Source organism: Aristolochia californica, unplaced genomic scaffold (assembly GCF_029961685.1).
Source record: "Aristolochia californica isolate CCGP_79_NKW_82.1479 unplaced genomic scaffold, dmAriCali1.0.hap1 SCAF_2, whole genome shotgun sequence".
Classification (NCBI taxonomy): Eukaryota; Viridiplantae; Streptophyta; class Magnoliopsida; order Piperales; family Aristolochiaceae; genus Aristolochia; species Aristolochia californica.
Genome location: NW_027181881.1, coordinates 13,311,796 through 13,334,407, shown reverse-complemented (window position 1 = coordinate 13,334,407; position 22,612 = coordinate 13,311,796). Strand labels below are relative to the sequence as shown.

The window sequence follows — 22,612 nt, the reverse complement described above, 5'->3', positions numbered from 1 at the left end:
TACAACTTTTATGTTTTAAATTTTGAGAGATACTGGCTGCATCTAGGTCGAAATATGGTTTAAAGTTGCAGAATGTGCATTGTGATGTCCTAGACCAGATCGAATGCACGAAAAAACCCTAAACCAAGGAATGGGAAAAAGGGGGGAAATAAAAAGAGGCACAAAAGGTGTTCGGAAGGACGCCCCCTCTTGGTCTCCTCTCCAGCTTCTCATCCTCTTTTCTCTAGTTTTTCCCTCAATTTTCTGCTTGGCCCTGCGTGGCTAAACTTTCAGACTTGGTCAAAGAAAATTGAAGCCATCGGAATCAATACAACTGTGAGATCTGATTTTTTTTCATCGTTCAATTTATGTTTTGAGTATCTGATGTTCTTCTGTAATTTTCTTTCATGATTGTCTCGTTTAATCACTAAGGGGCCTACAAGTTTATTACTTGGTGCAATCTACTGCTAGGTTAGATATCAAATCCGTAATTGTTTGATCTCTCTAACTTGTGAAGCAATTGAGATTTGATGATTTGCTGCATCAGGAATAATTAGATCTTAAGAAGAATGTTGGACTAAATTAAATGCAGCCACTTGTGCTTGTGTTGTTTAGTTTCATCGATGTCTCTAACTCTTAAGGCTGCTGCTAGATTAAACCTTTAGCGCTTGTCTTCGGTTGTTTTGTAGTTAGGGTTAATTGGATCGCTTGTTTTCTAATTAACTATGAAAGGAGAGATAGGAAGATAGTTCCAATGGTGAATATTCAAGTGCGAATTGATATATGCATGCATCGATGATCAGTTGTGAAATTTCGATGGTGGATGTTGACTTAGACCAAGGTTTGTTCTTTTGATTGATTTTGATTCTTTAATTTGAATTGTTTCTTAGTTATTTTCTTAAAAGTGTTTTCGTTATACTCAAACCCCCCCATCCTTGTTCACAAAGCATAAAAATAAACTAATCACTCTTCGTGGGATCGATTCTTACTCGCACTGCTACATATATTTTTAGGAGAATAGGTTTTATTTTTGGTTGTTTGACACAACACACCAACTTTATATGGAGAATTAAATGTCAAAAGAAAGATCTATAAGTCTATATTTTTACCTATAAAATTCATTCCCAATCTGAGTTTTCTAGAAGGAGATATTAATATTGGAAGAGTCGATGGTCATGCTAGCCAAAGAAGGAAGATTACATAGTTCAACCAAATTACAGAGTCTGAAATCTACCAGATTATTTCTCTAAAAATGTATTTTATAAATAAATATTATAATTTAATGAAATTTGTCAAATATAGTTTTAGAAGGAGCAAATTTCATATCATATCAATCTGATCTATGTGTAAGTATATATTCGCATGGAAGTTAGAAAGGGTGTTGCTATTGAACGAAGCAAATCAAGATGTCATAACAAATTCAAAAACAAAGTTTTTTTTATGTCAAATTAGGTATCAATTTAAAGCTATTTGAGTCTAGTTTATTGAGAAATAAACCTTTTATGATTTTGAACTATATTTTTGGAGATATCAATATCAAAAGTACCTAAGGTCAGTTTTGTCTAAAATCTCTCCTTTTCCTATTTTCTCTCCTATTATCTCTCCTTGCATTGACGTGAATTGAGTTTCCTTTTCTCTTAGAATCCTAGTTTTTAGCCAATTTTTCTTATAATTAGAGTGTTTTTATTAGACTTAATCACTCCATAATGTGCTCATTTAAGGTATGCAATATCCTACTTCAATATTGTTTTCAAGTTTTGTCTTTTTGTTACTTAGTTGTATCTTTCACATCGTCAACTCCAAAAAAAAGTTATACTTGATCAAATTTATTAAGTTCTACCATTATAGTTTTCTGAGTTTTTCAACAAAAACAAATATTACATTCTAGATTCTTTTGGAAGTATGAGTGTTGCATAGACCTCCTTCTTGTTAAAGTTGTTTTCCTTTAGTATTTCTTCAATTTATCATCTTATGTTTTTATCACTATAGAGCAATGCCTATATACTATAAAAAAGTCTAGTTGTGTGTCCTACATCCAACTTAAATTAAGTCTTTTATTCTTCACCCAAAAGGTGATTTGTGTTTGAGGTACCCTTAAAAAATGAGTAGCCTTTTTGTTGTCCTAAAGTTGGACTGTTTTTATGCCTTTAAAATTTAGTGGAGTATGTTTTAGACTATGACCGTTTTGATTGGCGTATAAAACTTTGTCATATGGCTTGGAGTGATTTTCTTCTCACATATTGTGTTTTGTCCAAGCACTATGTCCCTTTTATCCTCTGCTTGAAGGGTAAAGTAAAAGAAGAAGCACAAGAAAGATGTATTTTATTCCACATGTTGTGGTAATTTTTTATGTAACCAAAATATTCAAGAAAGGGAGAGAACAAAATATGAAGATTTTGCTTCTATGAAAATATTTTAAGCCAATAAATATTGAAGACCAAAAATATTTTTCATTGCAAACTGAAGTTATAAACTCTAGTTCGAGGAGTGTTAAAGAGCAGGCATGGAAGAGTCTTACTTGACTCTCACAACAAGAAGTCTCATAGAGCCAAAATTAATATGGTGGAGTCTTACAGGAATCTCAGGAGGACGTCTCACAAAAGAGTCTCAATTAAAGGTGTTTTTGTTTTGCTTGTTTTTTATTTATGTTTAGTTATTCAACTGTTCTAGGACTTATTTTTAGTGTTTAACTTTAGGTGTAATTAGGATAATGGTAATTTAACTATAATTGGATTTTACTTGTTTCCTTTATTATAAATGGAGGCCCATTATTTTCAAATTAGAACAAGTTAACAAAGTATTTTTTTTTTTTTTTAGAAATTCAACTTAGAGAAGGGACTAGGAGGCTTGATGGGGAACTCATGTATGAGCACTTCACCCCCTTCTTATTTATAGTAGGGGGTTAGAAAACCTTGTATATAAGGAAGAAAAAGAACTTAAAAGTACTTCATAATAACAAGTTGTGCCACTCATCTACTTAATTACAAGATATACCACTAATGCATCTTCAACATAAACCATCGCTAAGGGTCTAGAAATTTCTAAAATATTTATATGCAATCAAAAACACATTTTTGCAAAACATTGGCTTCCCTAATGCTTTTTCTTGAATTCAGAGATCGATATGATACAAAAGAATGAGATTTGAGTTTCAAGTGAAGTTTATATTGGTGAAAACTTATGTCATAATTCTAAAACCTTTCTATAATATTTATGTGATGATTCTTGAGTATAGTTTTGAGAATATGAATGTCCTAATGCTCCATAACATACTTGTGATTAAGAATTAAAATTTAGATGCTATCTATTTACATATCAAGAGTTTTTGAGATTTTCCACTTAACTTTAACTTTATCTTCAAGTCTTCAATCTTCTTCTTTTTGTAAGTTCTTCTCAGCATCAATCTTCAATGAGGTTTTTCTTGGGGTTTTGACTTGGTAACTTAATTGATCATTATTTTGTCTTGAGATTCTATCATAGACCTCAAATACATTGATACGAGTCTTACTATGTCTATTATGCATTGTGACTTATTAGCATTGTGCTTTAATTTTACATCTTGCAAATAGCTTATGAATTTGTTAAGGTCTAAGAAAAAAGTATATAATTTTAAAGTAAGGGTATTTTTCTGTCCTAAAATATAAATATTGACATCGTAAAACTAATATAAGAATATTAATTTATTTAAAAAATTAATATATAACCAGTAAAATAAAAATACTGAAATTTTATCATTTCCTATAAGTGACTCATCTTACTAATTTCCGGCCACCGCTCCTCGTCCAGACGCCCCCGGCACAGAAGCAGACCAACACCAGTACCAACACCAATACCATTCCGTTCAACAGTTCGAGAGCGAGGGAAAATGAGAAAACTGTAAGGCACGCATAAGCAAGAGATGTCTTCATACGACCAGGCTGTGGCGGCGACGCTCACGCAAATTGCCCTAGCCTACGATGGTGCTTTTGTCGGTATGACCCTTGCAATCGCCGCCATCAAAACCATCCTGAAGTACCGAAGTTCATCTTCAGCTCTCGCTAGAATCCGACGGGCTCCGTCGGTAAGCATCTCTGGTCTACGCTCCCTTGTCCCATCCTCTCCCGATGAGAACTCCTCTGCCATAGATGAAAATCTTGTTATAGTTCGTGGTCAAGTGCAGCCAAAGTCGGCTGTTGATGGAAAATGGATGGGGTTTCGAGATAAGGTGCTCGTATCTGAGGAGACTGGGGAGAGGGCTGTCATCGTACAGAGAACGCAAACAGTAATGCTCTTATCTTTTTCTTTTCTCTTGTTTCCTCCTTTTTCTTTTCAAAACCATTTTTCACTTTCTGTTGAATTTATAGAAAAAACGACGCAGCACGGTATTATCAACCATAGACATGTAATTCCCCCCTCAACGGCAGAACAACACTAATTACAGAACCCCAAGGCTGACGCCTTCGATGCTGAGTCTTCTAACAATCCATCTACCACCCCCTTCCAGTTCACATATTCCCGTCGCTGGAACAAGCGCAATGGGGAGGACTTGGCTCCAGTGGAGTCAAGTGAATCCATGAACAACCCTTCCCCTCCCAGACCCTACGTGTCGGCCGAAGCTGTCTCACAGTGAGCGCACCCAGAACTTCATCAAGGCCATCGAACCAGAGGCCCGTAACTACCCACCACATGAGTGGGAGATGATGAAGGAGCTCGCCCGGGACTTCTGCAAGTACTATAACGGCTGCCTGTGCTACCCGAAGGAGAAATTCACCCCCTTTCCCCTAATATGATCGTGTTTTCTTGGAATATCAGGGGAATTGGTTCACACTCCAAGCGCACTGTAGTCAAAGCTGTTCTTGTTTAGTTAAGGTCTATTATTGTAATTTTGCAAGAAACAAAACTCCAATCTCATGATGTCTCTATCATTCGAGAACTTTGGTACTCTTTTGATCCTGAATGGGTCGTTGTTGATGCGATTGGCCACTCTGGTGGCATTCTTGTTATTTGGAACCCAAACTCTATCAAATTAACCCCGCCTCTTTCTCTATTGGGATCCGCTTCCATGATCAGTCTTTGGGATACCAGTGGACCCTCACTGGGATTTATGGTCCGACTTGCTATCATCACCGTTCACAATTCTGGGAGGAAGTCCTTCTTCTCGTCCAACTCTGGGACTTACCCTGGCTCCTTGTTGGAGATTTTAATGCTATCTGTTTTTTGCTCAGAACCCCCCCCCCCCCCCCCCCCCCTCCCCCCCAGAAAAATAATCCCCACCATGTGTGCCTTTTTTGTACCTCATTGGTAGCCTCAAACTCTCATAAATCCCTCTATTCGAGAAAGAATATACTTGGTCAAACGGTCAGTCTCCCTGATTTTGTCCAAACTTGATAGATTCCTCGCCAACCCAGAACGGCTCCAGCTAACCATTGGCTGATTCAAATCAACACTCACCCCCCCACTTGGGGTCGAACCCCGTTTTGTTTTGAGAATTCATGGCTTCATGAAGAAAACTTTGCTATCAACCTCGCCTCTTGGTGGCAAGAAATACCTCATAACCCAAACCCAGGCTGGTCCTTTCCATTAAAATTGAAAGCCCTAAAATCCAAAGTTTGCAACTGGTCAATCGTCTGCCATGCTGCTGCTGCTGCTCACCCACAAGAATCTATTCGTCGCCGAATCTCTGATCTTGATCTCACCGAGGAGCAAAGGCCCCTTTCTAACCCTGAACTTACTCTTCGAAATCATTTAGATCATGATCTCTTTGCTTTATTGCGTAATGAAATAATTCATTAGAAGCAGCGGTCCAAATTCTGTTGGTTGGCTGATGGGGATGGAAATACCAAATTTTTCCATGCCATCACTTCAGTTAGGCGAAGAGCTAACCGTATCACCTCCCTCTGTTGTGGAGATCAGGTGAAACGGATAGCTTCTCCATTTCTGCACTCTTGTCAAGTATTTTTCAGATCTCTACACCGAGGAGTCTTTCAACCGGCTAGTCCTTTGCCAACTCTATTTATGCCGCATCACTATTGGGAACGCTGATCGCTTGGAGTGCCCTTTCACTGCAAAAGAAATTGACCTTGCTGCACTTGGCACATCCTTTATCGCCTTAATCCCGAAAAAAACAAACTCAGTCCAACCCCAAGATTGCAGGCCTATTAGCCTCACCACCAGCTCCTATAAAATCATAACACGTATTTTTGCTAACCGCCTGCGTTCCACCCTCCCTCAAATAATCAACCCTTGCCAAAGCGCTTTCATCAGAGGTCGGAATATCCTAGATTTGGCAATGGCTGCCCATGAGTTGCTTGAGTCTTTCAAGAAATCTAATCTCCTGAGAATCGTTATCAAACTTGATTTTGAGAAGGCTTTCGATCGGGTCAATTGGAATCTTCTTGATCATCTATTTGGTCAAATGGGATTTGGCACTCCCTTGCGGTTCTGGATGAGAATCTTTATTTCAAATGCCTCATTCTCACTCCTTGTTAATGGCAAATCATGCGGGTACTTCAAAGGTACAAGGGGATTCCGCCAAGGGGACCCACTATGTCTCTTTGTCTTCACTCTTATTGCAGAATACTTGGTGTCCATGGTTTGCTGCGCCAAAGGCTCTGGCTGGCTCAGTGCAATCTCTTCTGATCCCGAGCAGGATGTTTCCCTCCTGCAATATGCTGATCACACTATCTTCTTCGGCATTGGCAATATGGATCAAATTACGCACATAAAAGCACTTCTCAACCTGTTTGAACTCTCCTCTGGGCAAAGAGTGAGCTGGTCAAAATCCTCCATCTTTTGCTTCAACATGGACAATCATGTCCTGTACTCAATGGCCAACTACCTGGGCTGTAAATCTTCCAAGCACTTATTTGGGTCTTCCGCTGACTCTTGGCATGCCATCCAAAAACAATTGACACCCAGTTATCGAGCGTATGGAAGGGCGCTTGGCCACTTGGAGGGGAAATTTTTTGTCAAAGGCGGGTAAGATCACTCTAACAAATCATGCCTTCACGGAATACTGAGCTACTTTCTCTCTCTATTCCACTGCCCTGCAACAATTAAAAACTGGCTAGAAAGTCTCAAAAGAAGATTGTGGGGTGGACCCAATGGAGAAAGAAAATATCACTTAATAAAATGGGATGAAGTGTGTCAACCCTCACATCATGGTGGTCTCGGAGTCCGTGATATTGCAACAACCAACTCAACTTACCTTCTGAAATAGATTTTGGAGATTTAAGTCATCTCCAAAATTGGTCTGGAGGGTATTTGGTGCTGCCAAAGTGAATAAATCAAGCGGTTGGTGGACTGAAGGGGGCCGTCGCTTGTTTGGAGGAAAATTTCGCTCCTGCTCCCTGCTTTCAGCAAGGCAATCAAATGCTTCCCGGGTAATGGCTGTACCACAAAATTTTGGACGGATTTATGGTTGGGGGACAAAATCCTTGATATTAGCTTTGGTCCTATCTCCTTATTGGCCAGAGATAAAAATGTTTCTATCTCGGACTTATAGTCTGAACATAGTAGCTGGAATCTTAACCTTTGGAGAGCCCTTACAGATTCGGAAGCTCTACTGGCCTCAAATCTTCTGACTTGCCTCTCTAAAGTCAAAATCCATGAGCATATGTCTGATACCCTCATTTGGACCCCTTGCCCTATAGGATCATTTTCTACAGCTTCTGCCTACAACCTTCTTCGCAACCCCGACCCTTCCCAGTGATGATTGCCTGGTCTTTGGTTGCCCCATCCCACATGAATTTTTTTATCTGGTGTGCTTGCAGAGGTAAGATACTCACATCCGATTTCCTCATCAGACGGGGCACTCCCGTACAAGACCCTTCCTGCCCTTTTTGTCAAAATAACCTAGAAACTGCCACCCATGTCCTCCTCCATTGCCACTTCGCACGAACAGTTTGGTCCAACCTCCTAAAAAAAATTGGAGTTAAATACTGTGTGCCTCAAAATTTGCCTTCAATGATCCTATTCATCACAAATACTCGTATCCCAAAACTTGAAAAAATGTTAATCTCCAGTTGTGTGGGCCACATCCCTTCGGCCCTCTGGAAAGAAAGGAACAATTGAAAATTTCAATTCAAAACCTCCCTTATTGAAGTAATTGTTGATAACATTGCTGGTCAGGTCTCTGCTTGGTTACTGACCCAGAAGTCATCTACTCATCTTAGCAACACTGATTTTAGAGGAAATTGGCAGCTGATTGCCGAGATGACTGATTGCCCTTGCCCCCCAACCATGAAGATATGGTCCCCTCCTCCACTGGGCCACTTCAAGTTGAACTTTGATGGTACTACTATTGGCTGCCCAAGTCCGGCTGGGTTCGAAGGAGTTATTCTTGATGATAATAACTATCTTCTCTACACTTTTATGGGCCTTCTGGGGATCTCTGACTCTACTACAGCAGAACTCAACGGAATGCTTCAAGGGCTTAGCGTCTTCCAAGACCATCTCATTGGGCCCCTCATCATTGAAGGGGACTCTAAGGTTGTCATCGATTGGTGTGCAAAAGGAATTTGCCCCCTAGAGACATTGGGACATTTATTTCGAAATTTGTAACATAACTTCTCATCTAAATTGTACGTGGACCTACACCCCAAGATCTGCCAATCATTTGGCAGACTTACATGCTAAACGGGGATCTTCCCTCCAACACCTTGTTGTGGAGGTCGACCCACCCCATTAGGTTGTATTTCTCTCACTGTTTTATTGAATATTCACACTCTTTCGTTAAAAAAAATAAAAATTACAGAAACCTGTAACTCTTGTCTTTTTCTGTGGTTTACAGTTACATTCCTTCTCGCAAAATGCCTAGAGCCAAAGAAAGAACTTACACGCTTTGCATGTAAGTTCGGCTCAGTGTGAGAAAAATACTAGTATATTTTTTTAAATGATTCATTCTCCCTATAGTTTTTGGGCAGGTATGCGAGACATCTGTCATGGAGGAACAATCTAAATTACTGTTGAACAGTCTTTCATTACTGCAATCTGTAGAGCATGACCTATTGTTTCTGCAAAGAAAGTCTATTTTTTTCTTTTGTTAGTATTATTCTTAAAAATATTTTGTTTCTAATAAAATCATCATTATTGATTTATCCTAAAAATGTTATTATTGAATAAAAATTTCCATAAAAAAAGTTTGTTCAGAATTAACATTCATATTCATAGCTATTTTCAGTTTTTGATTTAAGGTCACGTGTGTCTGTTTAATTTCTGGGAATTACATTAGAAGCTATTCAGGCATTTTTAAAGATTTTTTGTTGTAAAGTGATGGGCTATATTTTGAATACTAACTTCATTTTCTAAATGAATCTCTGTTTTCCTTTGCAAGTGTTTATATAATGAATGGAGGGGCCTGATTTGGTTGACGTATGATCTACGTACTTTGTTTGGAAGACATAGGAAAAAACATCAATCTACTTCTTTGAGAATGGTAAATTCTTTACACGACCGCTCTTGTTCATTTTCTTATATCTGACCAGTCTGGCCTTTTGATGCTTGGAGCATCATGATATGATACGTTGTTGCTTCTTTATCATAAAATAAATTGATTTTGCATCATTTTGTTTCATTTTTCTCTCATTGAAAAAAATTCTGATGACTGTTTCATTGAGAGACACATGTAAATTTCTTATTATTGTGTGTGATAAATGAAGCAAAATCCATTTAGGACCTTTCTTAAGTCAACGACTTCAGGTAGCTATTATTATTTATATGCTTGCTTTTTAGTTGGCTCGGCATGTTGAAAGTCAAAGTATGTTTTATCTGCCACTAGGAGTCTCTCTAGTACCTTTAGGAGTCTTTCTAGTACCACTAGAAGTGTTGCTAGTACCATGAAGAGTCTTGCTACCCGTAGTAAAGGGTACTAGACAACTTTTCAAAATTGGATGGTAGGCATTCTAAAAACCTCTTAGATGGAGATTTTGTGAATCTTGGTCTGTTAGTGTCCTAAAATCTTTATTCAGACTAGATGGATGATGTTCTGTATGATACTCAAGAACTGTGAATTTTGATTTTTTCGTGTCCTAAAAACTTTATTCAGACTAGATGGATGATGTTCTGTATCATACTCAAGAAAACGAGGAAATATTCTATAAATAATAAGCTGATGGTTGTTCATTTTTTTCACTTTCATCAGGTGCCTTTTGTTCTTACTACAAGGGAGACTGAGCCAGAGTCTGATTGTGTTATTGTTAACTTGAATGGGTCAAACCACCCTTTACCACTCACAACCATTTATAATCAGATGCATCCAGTTCAAGCTTCTGCCTTTACATTTTTGCAAGCAGTTTTTGGTCATGGTTATCCTGTAAGTTGGTGTTGTTCTTTTGTCTTCCTTTCTTTAGGGCGGATTTGTGCAAGTAGCTGTATTTTAAACTTTTCTGTCTTTTTTTTTTTTCAGTACTTTAGGGTCAATTAGTTGAGTTTTCTAGGTTGAAACTTCAATGCAGAATATGTTTTTTTCAAATAATATTGCAGTAAATAGTGTTTTGCCAATCTCTTGATGAGATTCACTCTCCCCTTCCAGCTGTTTGTAAATGCGTTGTTTTAGCCCTTTATTCTTTGTATGTGCTGCTTGTATATATTGTTTTTTTCATTCATGTATTAGACATTTTTACCTTTAACAGATGTATTTAGTTATATGTCTAATGTTGGCTGAAGAAAAGAAAGTTTTACTAAATAATGTACCTAACCTGTTTCATCTTTTATGTCTGAAGCAAGGGATACATGGTCTTGCTGTTCTCTCCTTATCTATGTTTTTTTTCTGGAATGTTTTTGATTTGGTGTTGTTTTGTTCTTGAAAGGTTGGTCTATTAGATGAACAGAAAATCCTTCCAGTTGGGCAGGAGGTCACAGCGGTTGGCATTTGCAGATCACAAGATGGTGTATTGGAGATTAAATCTTCAAAGGAGATTCCTTATTTCTTGTAAGGGTTTGCTTTTAATAATAACCTGATAGTTCACTTTGGAAAGGCTCTTTTTCTCTCTTTTATTTTTTTAAAAAAGATTTGGTGTCTGTTCACAGACACACTAATCGGAGTAGGTATCGGTTATAGAGAGTAACCTAAATTGTTTTTTTTTTTTAACACCTCTATTGGGTTTTAAAATACCATAAGATGTTTAATACTACAAGATTTGAGGATCTTTAGTGCTAATTCATCATGGTCCAAAATGAGTGTCACTATGTTCTAGTCATCCTGTTAGTGGATTTTGAATTTTCATCAGTTGCTATGCATAAATATCACTTAATATACTGGGGGCTCACTATGTGTCATGTTATGTATATTTATTTGGAATAACTGCATCCTTTTGCTTTTCACAAATTATTCATATGAATGATTAGTAAACATGCAACATAGAGACATTGGTATTTACACACATACACACAAAGGTACATGCATGCATTCACTTGTTGGTACATTTAGCTATGTCAGATATCACTGTAAGGGTAGTTTTGTTATTTTTATTTTTTGTTTTTATTTTGTGAAAGGCGAAGTTTTGTTTCAAAGTCTGAGGGTAAAGAACAAGAAACATAGGTTAAGAGGAGTTTCTATTATAATGAGAGATTGGAAGGATACTCCTTGCTTAGCAAGTGAGTCAACAAGATGATTAGCTGATCTCAGAACAAAATTTCAAATATAAAGAAATGAGCTAGAAACATCCAAAATCTATGGTAGACAAGCCAATACTGTATGCGTGTTCTTATGCTTATGTAATGGTAGTTTAGGAAGTTGGACATAAGTAGGACATAAGGGGGAATAACTTTAGTTGATAGGGGTACTATAGTCATTAGGTATCAATATAAGGTTAATCTTAACATGTAATGATGTATTTAATGAGGAATTTGTGGTTTAGTAGGATCACATAAAGAAACCCTACTTATATATTTTTTTTTTTTGTCTCTACATCTAATTTTTGCAAAAGTAAAGCATAAGCTCCAATGAACTTGTCTTCTTCTTTTTCCTTCGGGAAACTGTTATTTTATTGAGCACTATCTTCCCTCTCCATTGGAGACTTTAGAGGGTTCGTAACAAGTTACCCAGTATAAAAATGGATGTTTTCTCTTTGCACTAGCATGATTATCCCTTTGACTTAATTTTTGTGTTGATAGTGGATCTTAGTCTCTTAACTCTTTGGGCCTCTTAGTAGAATTCAGTTTACTTTATTTACACTTACGTTCTGGTTCCCTCGCTGCTTGAGAGCTCCTTTTTGGTTTACATAGCTCGATGTTGAGGTGAAACTAGGTCTATCTGCTGTGAAAATGAGAAACCAGTATTTACTTTACATATAACTGGCTCTCTCTAAAGGCAGAAATGGCCTAAGAGATGGACCAAGTTCAGTCTAAACACCCAAGTGTATCCTGCTTAGGTCGAGTCTTTGGATTTTATGTTGTTTCTTTATTGGTGTAATTGCCACATTGGAAACATCTTGAGCTCATGCTACTTTTTGTAGGTCTGAAATGACAAAGGACCAAATGGAGGTAGAACTTGCTGTCAACATTAAAACTCTGTTATGGAGTGGTGTTGTCCTTGGCATGTTATCATTTGGCATACTGGGTTATTCCTTATTGAGGTATTAAAATTATGGGACCAGATCCTATGAATATGTTTACTGCTTGGCAATTTTTGGGGACTGGTGTTTGTTGGCTCTTTTTCATGTGGCATATTGGGTATTTTCTTAGCTAATTCTTTTTTGTTTTGTTTTTTTTTGAAAATTTATGAAAAATTAGTGAAAAATTCATTAACAGAAGGAATAATATACAAAATTTACATGATACTGGTTTTGAGGACCAGCACCAAAAGGAAAAACTAAACAAAAGAAAACAACAAGGCAAAAAAACTAAACATTTAGAGGAAAATGATGCCAACAACTACATGCTGCTAATTGTTCCTTAGCAAGGTATTGTAGAAATTGTACTTGATTTGATGAATGCACTAGCTGCTTATGTTTCATTGTTAAGTCTTACTGTTTGTCTTATCAAGATTAGATAGGTGTCTTTCTTTTTGTGTTTTAATATCTGTTATTATTGCTCTTCAACCATACAATAAGTTGAGATCTTGACATATAATGTCAACTTCAGTTCAAAAGAAAGAGTCTTTTTGCTGAACTATGTGTTACAAGAAATTTTGTCGAGGAAACATCTACTTCTCTTTGAAATGGCATATACTCATAACTGTTACCTTGTTGGAGTTAGACAAATTTGTTTACATTACCAATTAAAACATATGATTTCTTATCAGGTCCCTAAATTTGAGAACATGGAGTCTGTTTGTATGCACTCTCAAAACTTTAGTTTTTTCAATGTCAGCCCCTAGTTCAAGAGAAACAGTCCTGTTACTAAACTATGTCTTACACAAATTTTGCTTTTTTAAGGAAACACTACTTAACTTTTCTTAGAAATGGCCCATACTCATTACTGTTAGCTTGTTGGAGTTAGCACATTTCTCTTCATAACCAATTAAAACATTTTGTTTCCTATCAGGTCCCTAAATATGGGAACTAGAAGTCTGTTTGTATGCACTCTTAACTAGGGGTTGCATCGAACTGAGCTGGTTCGCAAATAGCTCGAGTTCGGCTCGGTTTGATTCAAATAAACCTGATCTCGAATCGAATTCAAGATCGGGTTTCCGACTTGTTTAAGTAAACGAGTTGAACTTGAACGAGGCTCGGTTCGGTTTGCGAGCTTGTGAACCAGCTCGTTTACTTAAACCCTAGGTCAGGAGTCAGGACCGGACTCCAAACTTTCCATCTCCCGAATTTTCAACTGTTGCAACCCTGCATTCCATCGTGCCAGTGTCGACTTGTCGACGGACTCAGCTTCCCGGCATGGCCGATCCTTGGCTAAGACAGGTGGTGCATTGGTTGAGTGTCGGTTGTGATGTCGACAGTGGCAGATTTCCTTGCGTGTTGTCCGTCGTGAATCACGATCAGAGAGATGGTGAACGATGGGGATGAATAGAAGGGATATGGGTTGAAATTTTGCAGAAAATTTTTGTTTGTTGTTATGTGCAGATAGAGGACTTGGACCTGTTTGGATTCTTCAGAAACAGAGAAACACCTTTCTGGGGGAGTAGTTATTAGAGTTCGTTGAGGCCTCTCAGTAGTGGAGCCTGCGTTGTGCTTTCTTGGCTCTGTGGGTTTAAAATTTGTGGAGGAAATTTCTGTTTGTTGGGTGTGCCAGCATCAATTACATCGATGGCCGGTGACGGAGGCCGGCGCAGGGCTGGAGGTTGAAGACAACCTCCAGGGTTCGAATTGAGTTGATTCGGGTTCGCCTGGTCTACTCGGAAATCCTAAGAAAAAAAAGAAAATTTTTCTTGTGAAGTGTGGGATTTGAACCCACGACCTCAACTTAAAATTTAAGGAAATGACCTCTAATCCATCTCACCTTAAGTGATATCTTGGATACATTTAATAAATATTTGAATAACTGGAAAATCAATATATTTTTTTATGCTATTTCTCATTTACTTCATATGAATTAAATAATTTTACATGTAAATATGAATGTATAAATGCATAAAAATTTATTTAGGCTTTTATGCAGACTTAATTTTCTATACATATTTTTGGTTGATCTAAATATAAGGAATTAATAATTGGCATCAATTTTAGTCAATTATCTTGATGTCATATTTTTGTTTACATTTGAATAATTGAGTAATAGCCACAACATTCTTAATTATGAAAATGTCTAGTGAAATTAAACTTAGTCACATAAAGTTAATGACATAAAAAATGTGATTAATTATGGAGATATAATAATTTAACCCCACAATGTAAATGTTATATTTAAGTGATTAATCAAGAAGGGATAGAAATACTAAAAAAAAAAAAATTATAGTTGCCTACAGACCTAGAAAATTTCTTTACAAATTTTATCCCATCATAAAGTGATATAAATCGTTTGTGTTATAACCTAAATCCACATCAAAGATTATAATGACATATTGATTTATTTGTTTGAATTTATTTACATGGATAAATATTCAATATTTGGTTTCATTGCATATTTTAGTAAGCTTTTTGTTTATTTTGCAGTTGTTCAAATTTTATTTGTTCTAAATTTTGATTCCTCCTATATTATTCCTCTGAATGGAGACAATTATACTGATTGGAAGGAGAAAATTCTCTTGTCATTGAGGTGCATATACAATTTTAAGCAGGGTTAATTTTAGGTAGAGGCCATGTCCTATTTTTTTAAAAATGTATGCATAATTTTATATATAGTTTATTTGACATGTATTTTATGCAAAGTTTTAAATGTAGGTTTGAGCTCGAACTCGGCTCGAGCTCGAACTCGAATTCGGTTAAAATGATTGGGTTCGAACTCGATTACAATTTTAGGCTCGAGGCTAGGCTCGGCATGAGCTCGAGTTCAAAATATTTAAATCAAGCCCAACTCGAACATAGGTAGGTTCAGGCTCGGCTCGATTCGATGCCACCCCTACTCTTAACACTTTAGTACTTCATTTTTTCCGGTGCATGTTGGATGATTGTACTAGCAAAAAGGAAGAGATACAAAAGAAGAACAGAGTGGGCTAGAAGCTCATGAAAATTGGCAATAACTGCTCAAAATAAATGAAAAAATACAAGCTAAATATTTCATAAATTATCGAAGAGACCATACTTGTCCTGTACTTCTAACAAATTGAAGCCACTGATTTACCTGTTTTCTTCTAAATATCTCTCTCTTACTCCTTGCCCGCAATCTGACAGTAAGCTTGTTCTTGTAAGTTGTACTACCACCAACTTGACTGAAAATTGAAGAAAGTTCTGCTTTTTGTTGAATTGATCATATTTGAATCTCTTACCAATTTTTCCTCCGTGGTTGCTGCCAGTTTTGCTTTACTAAGTATTGAACAGATGGCATAACTTGCATGAACTGAAGATTTCTGTACATGATTTGGTAATTACTTGTTTAGCACTGCCCCAAGAAAAAAAAGAAATATTTTTGGATCTTATACCTATTTATCCTCCATGGTTGCTGCCAGTTTTGCTTTACTAAGTATTGAACAGATCACTTCACTTGCATAAACTGAAGATTTCTGTATGTGATTTGGTAATTACTTGTCTAGCACTGCCCCAAGAAAAAAAAAACAAGATTTTCTTTTGGGCACCAGTGAATACTAGGAAATTGCCATTAAAAAGAAAAGAAGAAAATCAGTGGTAGGAAGTTTCTATGGGGTTTTCCCTTGCTATTGATGTGTATATGGGCTAACTAACTGTAGAAGAAGGATGTGAAAATTTTCATTGCAATATTTTCGGGTTTGATGTCAGGAACTGGGCCAGATGGAAACAGTGGAGGCATCGAAGGCAGCATGTCCAAGAGCAGCAAAGTGTACTTCCTGAAAATAGTGGGGAAGATGAGGCCGGAGATGTTCCAGATGGTGAACTGTGTGTTATTTGTCTCATGACAAGAAGAAGATCAGCTTTTGTTCCGTGTGGGCATCTTGTTTGTTGTCCAAGATGTGCACTCTCAGTGGAGCGGGACTTACATCCTAAGTGTCCTGTATGTAGGCAGGCAATTAGGACTTCTTTGAGGATTTATGCTTCTTGAAAAGCGCATTTGATGGCATCAACATACTTGTAAAGCTCTTCTAGGTCCTAATCAGCATACTTATAAACCTTCCTGAGATCCTAGCCACATTGTTCTGTTCTTGTATTTATCAATAGCATGTCTTGTCAATGTAGGTGAGGTAGATTTTTTTTTTTTTTTTTCTAATCTATAACAACCGACCACTTTTCATTGTTCATATGAACAGTTCTGAAATTTGTGGGCTACTCATTCTCATCTCACTTTAGTTGTTTTTGAGATTTCCTATCAATCCAACGTATTTTGATGGTTCCAGAGATTGGTGTCTTTTATCTCTTTCTGTTCTCTTTTCTTTCCCTATTTTCCTTCCAACTTTATGTTCTCACCTGCCTAAACTCTGGAAATTATTCCCTCTTCCAGTGAGCTCTCTTTTCTCCTTTACTCCTTCTCTTGCCTGCTGCAATATCTGCTGAATATCCTCTCTGGATGATTTCTCTGCCAATTATCTGCTTTTTCCCTTCTCTTTCCCTTCATCTCTGAATTTTTTTCTCTTTCCTTTTCTCTTCTCGGTTCCTCTTTTCTTCACCCACTCTCCCTCCCTCTCTCTCTCTCCCATCTCTCTCCCTTCTTTTCCAGAACTTTCATCTCTGGTATCATCTAACTCTCCAAGGAGCTTTGTGAATCTCTCTGGTGCAGCCACTTACCTGCTGTTGTATATCGGTAAATTTATTTAATTTTCTTTTATTTGCATTTTTTGTGTTTTACTTATTTCATAAGTTTACTGAGAAGCGTTTCCTCTGAGAAGAACTTTTTGAAGCTGGAAAAAAAGAATCATTAATACTTGTTATTTAAATATTTTTTATTGGGCCTTTGAAAAAAATATTGTTATTACTATGGTATAACATGCATATATTTCTAGATCTTTATTTTGATTCTACTGTTAATGATATTAATGAAGCAGGTCAGGAACTCACTTTTACTTTTCCTTTCCTTTCTCTGCTTTGAGTTGGATTTCTTTGCCTTCTTTACGTTCTCATCTTTCTTTATGTTTTCTTTGTTATTCCTTTCTCTTTTTCTCTTATCTTAGGAAGTGGACAAGGTTCATAAAAATTCCACATGAGAGTCCCTTAATCAGAAGTAAATATATTATTATCTGAAAGAGGGAAATGGATCCTCCATCATTACTGCAGTCTGGTGAGCTTTCACTTTTAGTAGTTATTTATTTTTTGCCATGAAATTATGCTCTTTAACATTTATTATTTGCTTTGATTATGTTATTACTCGTTGTTCTAAGTTGTTATTGGTGCATTTAGTTACAAGTGTTTGTAAGGGGCAAAAAGATCTTTTTAGGTGGATGAATTTGTGTAGGGATTAAGTGGGCAAGTTTGTAAAGCTAATTAGGTATCATTTGATCTTTTTTATTTCTCATTAATAAAAAACCTAATGTGCTGCTCCAGAGATTAGACAATTTCCAACGAACTTTTGGTTTTGATTTTAGAGACAGATCCTTCTCTAATTGGCGTCATTAATATCATCACTTTTCACAGATGTTTTTTTCTTTTTCCGTTCTCTTTTCACTTCTTTCCTCTTATTTTATTTGTGGAAATTGTATCATCTGGTATCAGAGCTAGCCATTTTCTCTGGGATTAGAGCAGATTCTATGGGGCATCAGGGTAAGGGGTGCCTACCGCCTACCACCACTTTCTGTTTCTAAATGCGGTCAAATACTTGATATTTATATTTGACATTCTGATACAAGAACCTGCTCAAGTAATTGTTTGCTAAAAGTAGTAGTACCCGTGCAAAGTATTCTTAACCAGTTGAGTCTTGCTTCTGTTCTTTGCAAAAGAAAAAGTCTGGCTAACTTTCCAGTTGTTGGCTTGGGTTCTGTTTCTCCTTTCAAGATCCATTTGGTAGACTCTATGAATTTTGTACAATTTAAGCTTTATGATGTAAGTCAGGCATAAAATTCACTTTTCATACTTATGTTACTGAAAATTCATGATAATTGCCATTCAATTACATTTGTGATTGGGCTTCTCCACATTTTTCTTGGGTCACTAGATTGCATTTTGTATACTGAGAAAAAGATGAAAACTATACTGTATAATTCGATATTATAATTTGTTTTATGATTTTACTTTGAGCTATGTACAGAATTCACAATTCATTCTATTTTTTCGTCCTTGTTCAATAATATTCGATACCAAAAATTCTTGTTAACAGGCAAATGCTATTTTCATTATTTATTTATTTATTTAAAAAAAAAAAGGCAAGTGCACTCCTTTCAATTCCATTTATTATGTGGCAAGTTTTCAAAGATTTCATGTTGTATACAAAAGATTCAAAATGGAAGTGATGATATAAAGGAGGGTTTTTTAGGCTAGTGTCAGACTTGAGCTACACCTTTTTCATCACTTTTCTCGATCATGCCATGTGTATGTTGACTCCTGTCAGATGTATATGCTCTCATACGCCCAATAGTTTCACTTTCGGGGTGGTATAATTTTCTGTTGTGCAATCTATTTCATGGAGTTTATATCTTTTATTATATAGTGATTGATTTTGTAAGGCTTTTAGTTTCAGTAATTAGGTCTAGACGCTTTCAGAAATGCTCGGATCAAAATAAATATTTAAACCCATTAGAACTGCACCATTTTCAATGTAATTTATCTTTAATGTTGCTGTATGTTTTATATATGTAAATCTTAAGTATATTATTTTATTTCCTCTGTTGTCATTGTTTCGTTACTAACACATTGAGCCCCACATTCGGGAAAGAGGAAGATGGTCTCTTGCTGCTGGAACCTTGGAATATGGTTTATATGTTTTACTTAACCTTGTAGCTGTGTTACTGTCTACCTTAATAGTTGTATTAAATTAGTGTTTATTTCTGTGAAGTGTTTGCCTAAAAGATCTTTATGAAGTTAATTTGATGATAACAAAACCTAGGAACTAATTGTGAAATTTAAATAAATAATGTGGACTGAAAAAGATTTGGAAAACAAATTGGCTATATTTCCGTCTGACTGGGCCACTGTTGGTTGAATGACGCAGGCAAAAATATTGTACAATCAGATGAGGTGTTATTGTTCAATTGTTGCATCACCAAACGAGAAGAGAGAGATGTGATCAATCGCTTTGGATGATGGGATAAGCAAGGTGCACAAAGGCATGAAGAAACAAAAGGTATTGCTGACTAAGATATTTGATTTGGCTAACATAGATCATTATAAGATATGAGTGATCTGCCATTGTGTTTAGTAGATCAAATTGTGAATTTATACTATTTTTTTTTTTTTAAGGATTTTGAATTGACACTATTAAGTAATTGTGTTAATTGCTGTCTATAAGTCCAAAGTAATTGGATTGGTATTATGATTTGGACTTTTGGTCTATTTCTGTACATGTCGTTTTTCTTTTTCCAGTGAATTTTTAATGAGAATTTGGGAGAGTGTATTGGCAATTATAGCATCCTAAGAGTAGTGCGGCTGATTAATGCATGTTATTGGTACTTTTGAATTTGATTTAAAGTCTCAGTTGTTTATAAAAAAATTAATAATCCTATTAATCTTTTATCATCTAGGTTTAAACTTAAAGTTACATTTCATTACTTTGTAAACTAACACTTACGCCATTAACCGATGAAGTGAAATCATGTATATAATTGCCTGTCTTGGGTGTGTTTGGCTCCTTAAAGGGAATATGATGGTTTAGCTCGACTTTCAACTAAGTGGCAAACTTATTGAGCTTGTAATGGTTCGGATTTGGTGGTGATTCTAGTTTATAAGATATGGCTTCATCAGAGTTCTGTCCAAGGTAACTTCATTGAATATAGGATCTATCAGAGAATTAACGAGAGGAAAGGGCGTGAGACCCGTTACCCTTTTTTATTTGTTGCATCAGCCAAACGAGAGGAGAGCTGTGTAGGATTTTGGCTCCTATTTTTTTTTGTCAACTAAAACCCCTTCCCAGTCCGAGTGTCCATTCACTTGTCTCTCCTCTGGACACTATATTGTCCTTTCACTTAATTCAGCTCTCCTAACGGGTTGGGCAGTGGGCAGCTTCCACAGCGAGCAAAACGAAACGGGCTGTCCCTTCCAACACAAGCAGACGAGTCCGCTTTCCATCTTCATCTCCCAATTCCCGTCGTATTTCCGTAACAACGCTCGTCCTCCATCGGTAGCGTCTTCGCCGAATCCGTCGCTCACAAATCCAGCCCTCCGCATCCGCTCACACCACCGCTCTCTCCCTTCCTTCGTCTCTCTGGCGCTTCCCAGCACGCTCGCTGCCTCCCCTTCCAGCACCCTCCGCTCCTCGCACTCTCTCCCCTTGAACGCTGCGCTCGTCGAGTCCAAGAATCGCCACAGAAACTCTACTCGCCGTGAGAACCCGGTTGCGTAGTCCCCGCACCGTGAGCAACCGCACTGCCCCTCGTGCTCGCTCAGAACCACCAAATCTGGCCCCACTCTCGTCACTCCTCGCAAAAAATCGCTCCTCTCGGCTTCCTCCTCGCCTCTTGCCGGTAACGCATCGTCGTCGCTGTCGTGGTGATGGCCCAGTTGATGCAGCCGAAATTGCGCGCACACCACGAGTGTTTCGTCGTTTTTACGCGACGCGCACAGTTGAGATATCAGGGCCTGCAGCGGCAGGCCTCCGTCCAAGTCATCGAGCTGGTCAATTTGGAGATTTAGATCGATGTGTTTGGCGTATCGGAGAAGCCGGGAGGGGAAGTCGTCTCCGGCAGGACCTACAGAAAAGGGGACGGGGGTTTCGGATGATGTCGAAGGGACTACGGTTAGGCGGACGAGTGCCGGTGGTCCTCCAGGTCGGCGAGTGAGTGCCTCCAGCAGCGTCGGCCACTGCATGCCATGGGAGACACCTATGTCGACTATCCGAAGATTCGACCGGTCCTTGCAGGGTCCCGAACTAAGAGTCTGCACGATGGAGGCGTTGGCCAGTGTGTTTGGGAAGGAGAACCATGGGCTGATTTCGTTAAATCGGATCAGCGAGTCATGAAACAGCTTCGGATCGGTCGCGGCAAATGTCGGTGCTACACTGCCACTGCTTGGAGGGAATGCAGTCGAACACGATAGATGTTGAGTTAGAGCCTGCAGGCCGTGTGCCGCTAGGCGGTAATTGGCGTCGCCAGAGAGGGAAGTCAGCTCTTGAAGAACGCACAGGTAGTGCTGTACTCTCGACAGGTTACCGGCGGCTATGGCTTCAGCGCAGGGATTGAGCAGTTGTTCTGCCCACCGTGAGTCCTTACTTCCGTTGACGCTGCCATTTCCCTGACCGTTGTGACCATTCTTAGCCACCGATAATTTCTTCACGTTCTGGGTTCTCCTATTGCACCTCTCTTCCTCGTTGTCGTCTCCGTGGTTTCTCCGCCTTTGGTTCTGATTAACAGTCGCCGAATTGGGGGAAGGTTTCCGTTTCTTCGTCGAGGAGTTGGAGGAGCCGCTGCCAGCGCCGGTGCTGGCGGTGATGAGGTCGGATGTGTTGGGAGAAGAATCGACAACGGCTTGCGAAAGGTGATCACCTTCCCACCATTGGGAGGTATATGGGTCGTCAAGAATCGACGGAACGATTGAGATGGAATCGTGGAGCCAGTCGAGAAGGTGATCGGGGGTGGGTTTTGTCTGCGGTACCTCCTCCATGGTAATGGCTGTCCAGTTTGTCCTCTCAACACCCTACTGGTGTCTAGCATTTGACTTGGAGATCTTTTAATATGTCGCCAGAGAGAAAGACTGACCCGCGTTTGAGCTGATGATGGCAACAGCTTGCAGATGCGAGTATTTGTTGTTTTCTACACACAATAACGGTATTTTGCTCCATATTCGAGGAATTGGTTGGAGGGAGTGTGGGTAGTGGACGGATCAAAGCATATTCGACGGTTGGCAGGGTTGGCTTTTCTTCGGAGTTTGTGTTGTCCGTTGTGTTAAGTAAAGAGGAATTAGTTAAAGCGGAGGACTGCCGAATTTCTTCGTTGTTTATTGTTATTTTTATTGTATGATTGAGTTCCGAATGACGATTGATCCCTGGAGCTGGCGTGGAGTTCCTGGACTAGTGACGCAGAGGAACCCTACATGCATTTAAAGCAGAGCTGGGGTGG

General features: G+C 38.1%; 2 protein-coding genes across 5 annotated transcripts; one reads left to right on the top strand and one right to left on the bottom strand.

The window, feature by feature from the left end:
* Positions 1-3,772: 3,772 nt before the first annotated feature.
* On the top strand, positions 3,773-19,940 carry LOC137956078 (E3 ubiquitin-protein ligase SPL2). 4 transcript variants are annotated; one of them, XM_068803395.1, is made up of 9 exons: positions 3,773-4,039; positions 4,139-4,240; positions 9,293-9,394; positions 10,100-10,270; positions 10,767-10,888; positions 12,414-12,533; positions 16,242-17,217; positions 17,585-17,691; positions 19,555-19,940. In XM_068803395.1, the coding sequence occupies exons 1-7, from the start codon at positions 3,878-3,880 to the stop codon at positions 16,519-16,521; spliced, it is 1,059 nt and encodes a 352-aa protein (XP_068659496.1). In that variant the 5' UTR covers positions 3,773-3,877; the 3' UTR covers positions 16,522-17,217; positions 17,585-17,691; positions 19,555-19,940. The 4 variants fall into 4 exon arrangements, with proteins under 4 accessions (XP_068659496.1, XP_068659495.1, XP_068659494.1 ...); XM_068803394.1 differs by having other exon boundaries at positions 3,773-4,240; positions 16,242-16,565; XM_068803393.1 differs by having other exon boundaries at positions 3,773-4,240.
* A 567-nt stretch (positions 19,941-20,507) lies between these two features.
* Positions 20,508-22,157, bottom strand: LOC137954900 (protein NODULATION SIGNALING PATHWAY 1-like). The gene has a single exon (XM_068801793.1). The coding sequence runs from the start codon at positions 22,155-22,157 to the stop codon at positions 20,508-20,510; it is 1,650 nt and encodes a 549-aa protein (XP_068657894.1).
* Positions 22,158-22,612: the final 455 nt, after the last annotated feature.

Coding starts and splice junctions, on each gene's coding strand:
- LOC137956078 (XM_068803394.1), top strand. CDS start 3,878: ATGTCTTCATACGACCAGGCTGTGGCGGCGACGCTCACGCAAATTGCC. Junction 10,889..12,413: donor AAGGAGATTCCTTATTTCTT/GTAAGGGTTTGC, acceptor TACTTTTTGTAG/GTCTGAAATGACAAAGGACC. Junction 12,534..16,241: donor CTGGGTTATTCCTTATTGAG/GTATTAAAATTA, acceptor GTTTGATGTCAG/GAACTGGGCCAGATGGAAAC.
- LOC137954900 (XM_068801793.1), bottom strand. CDS start 22,157: ATGGAGGAGGTACCGCAGACAAAACCCACCCCCGATCACCTTCTCGAC.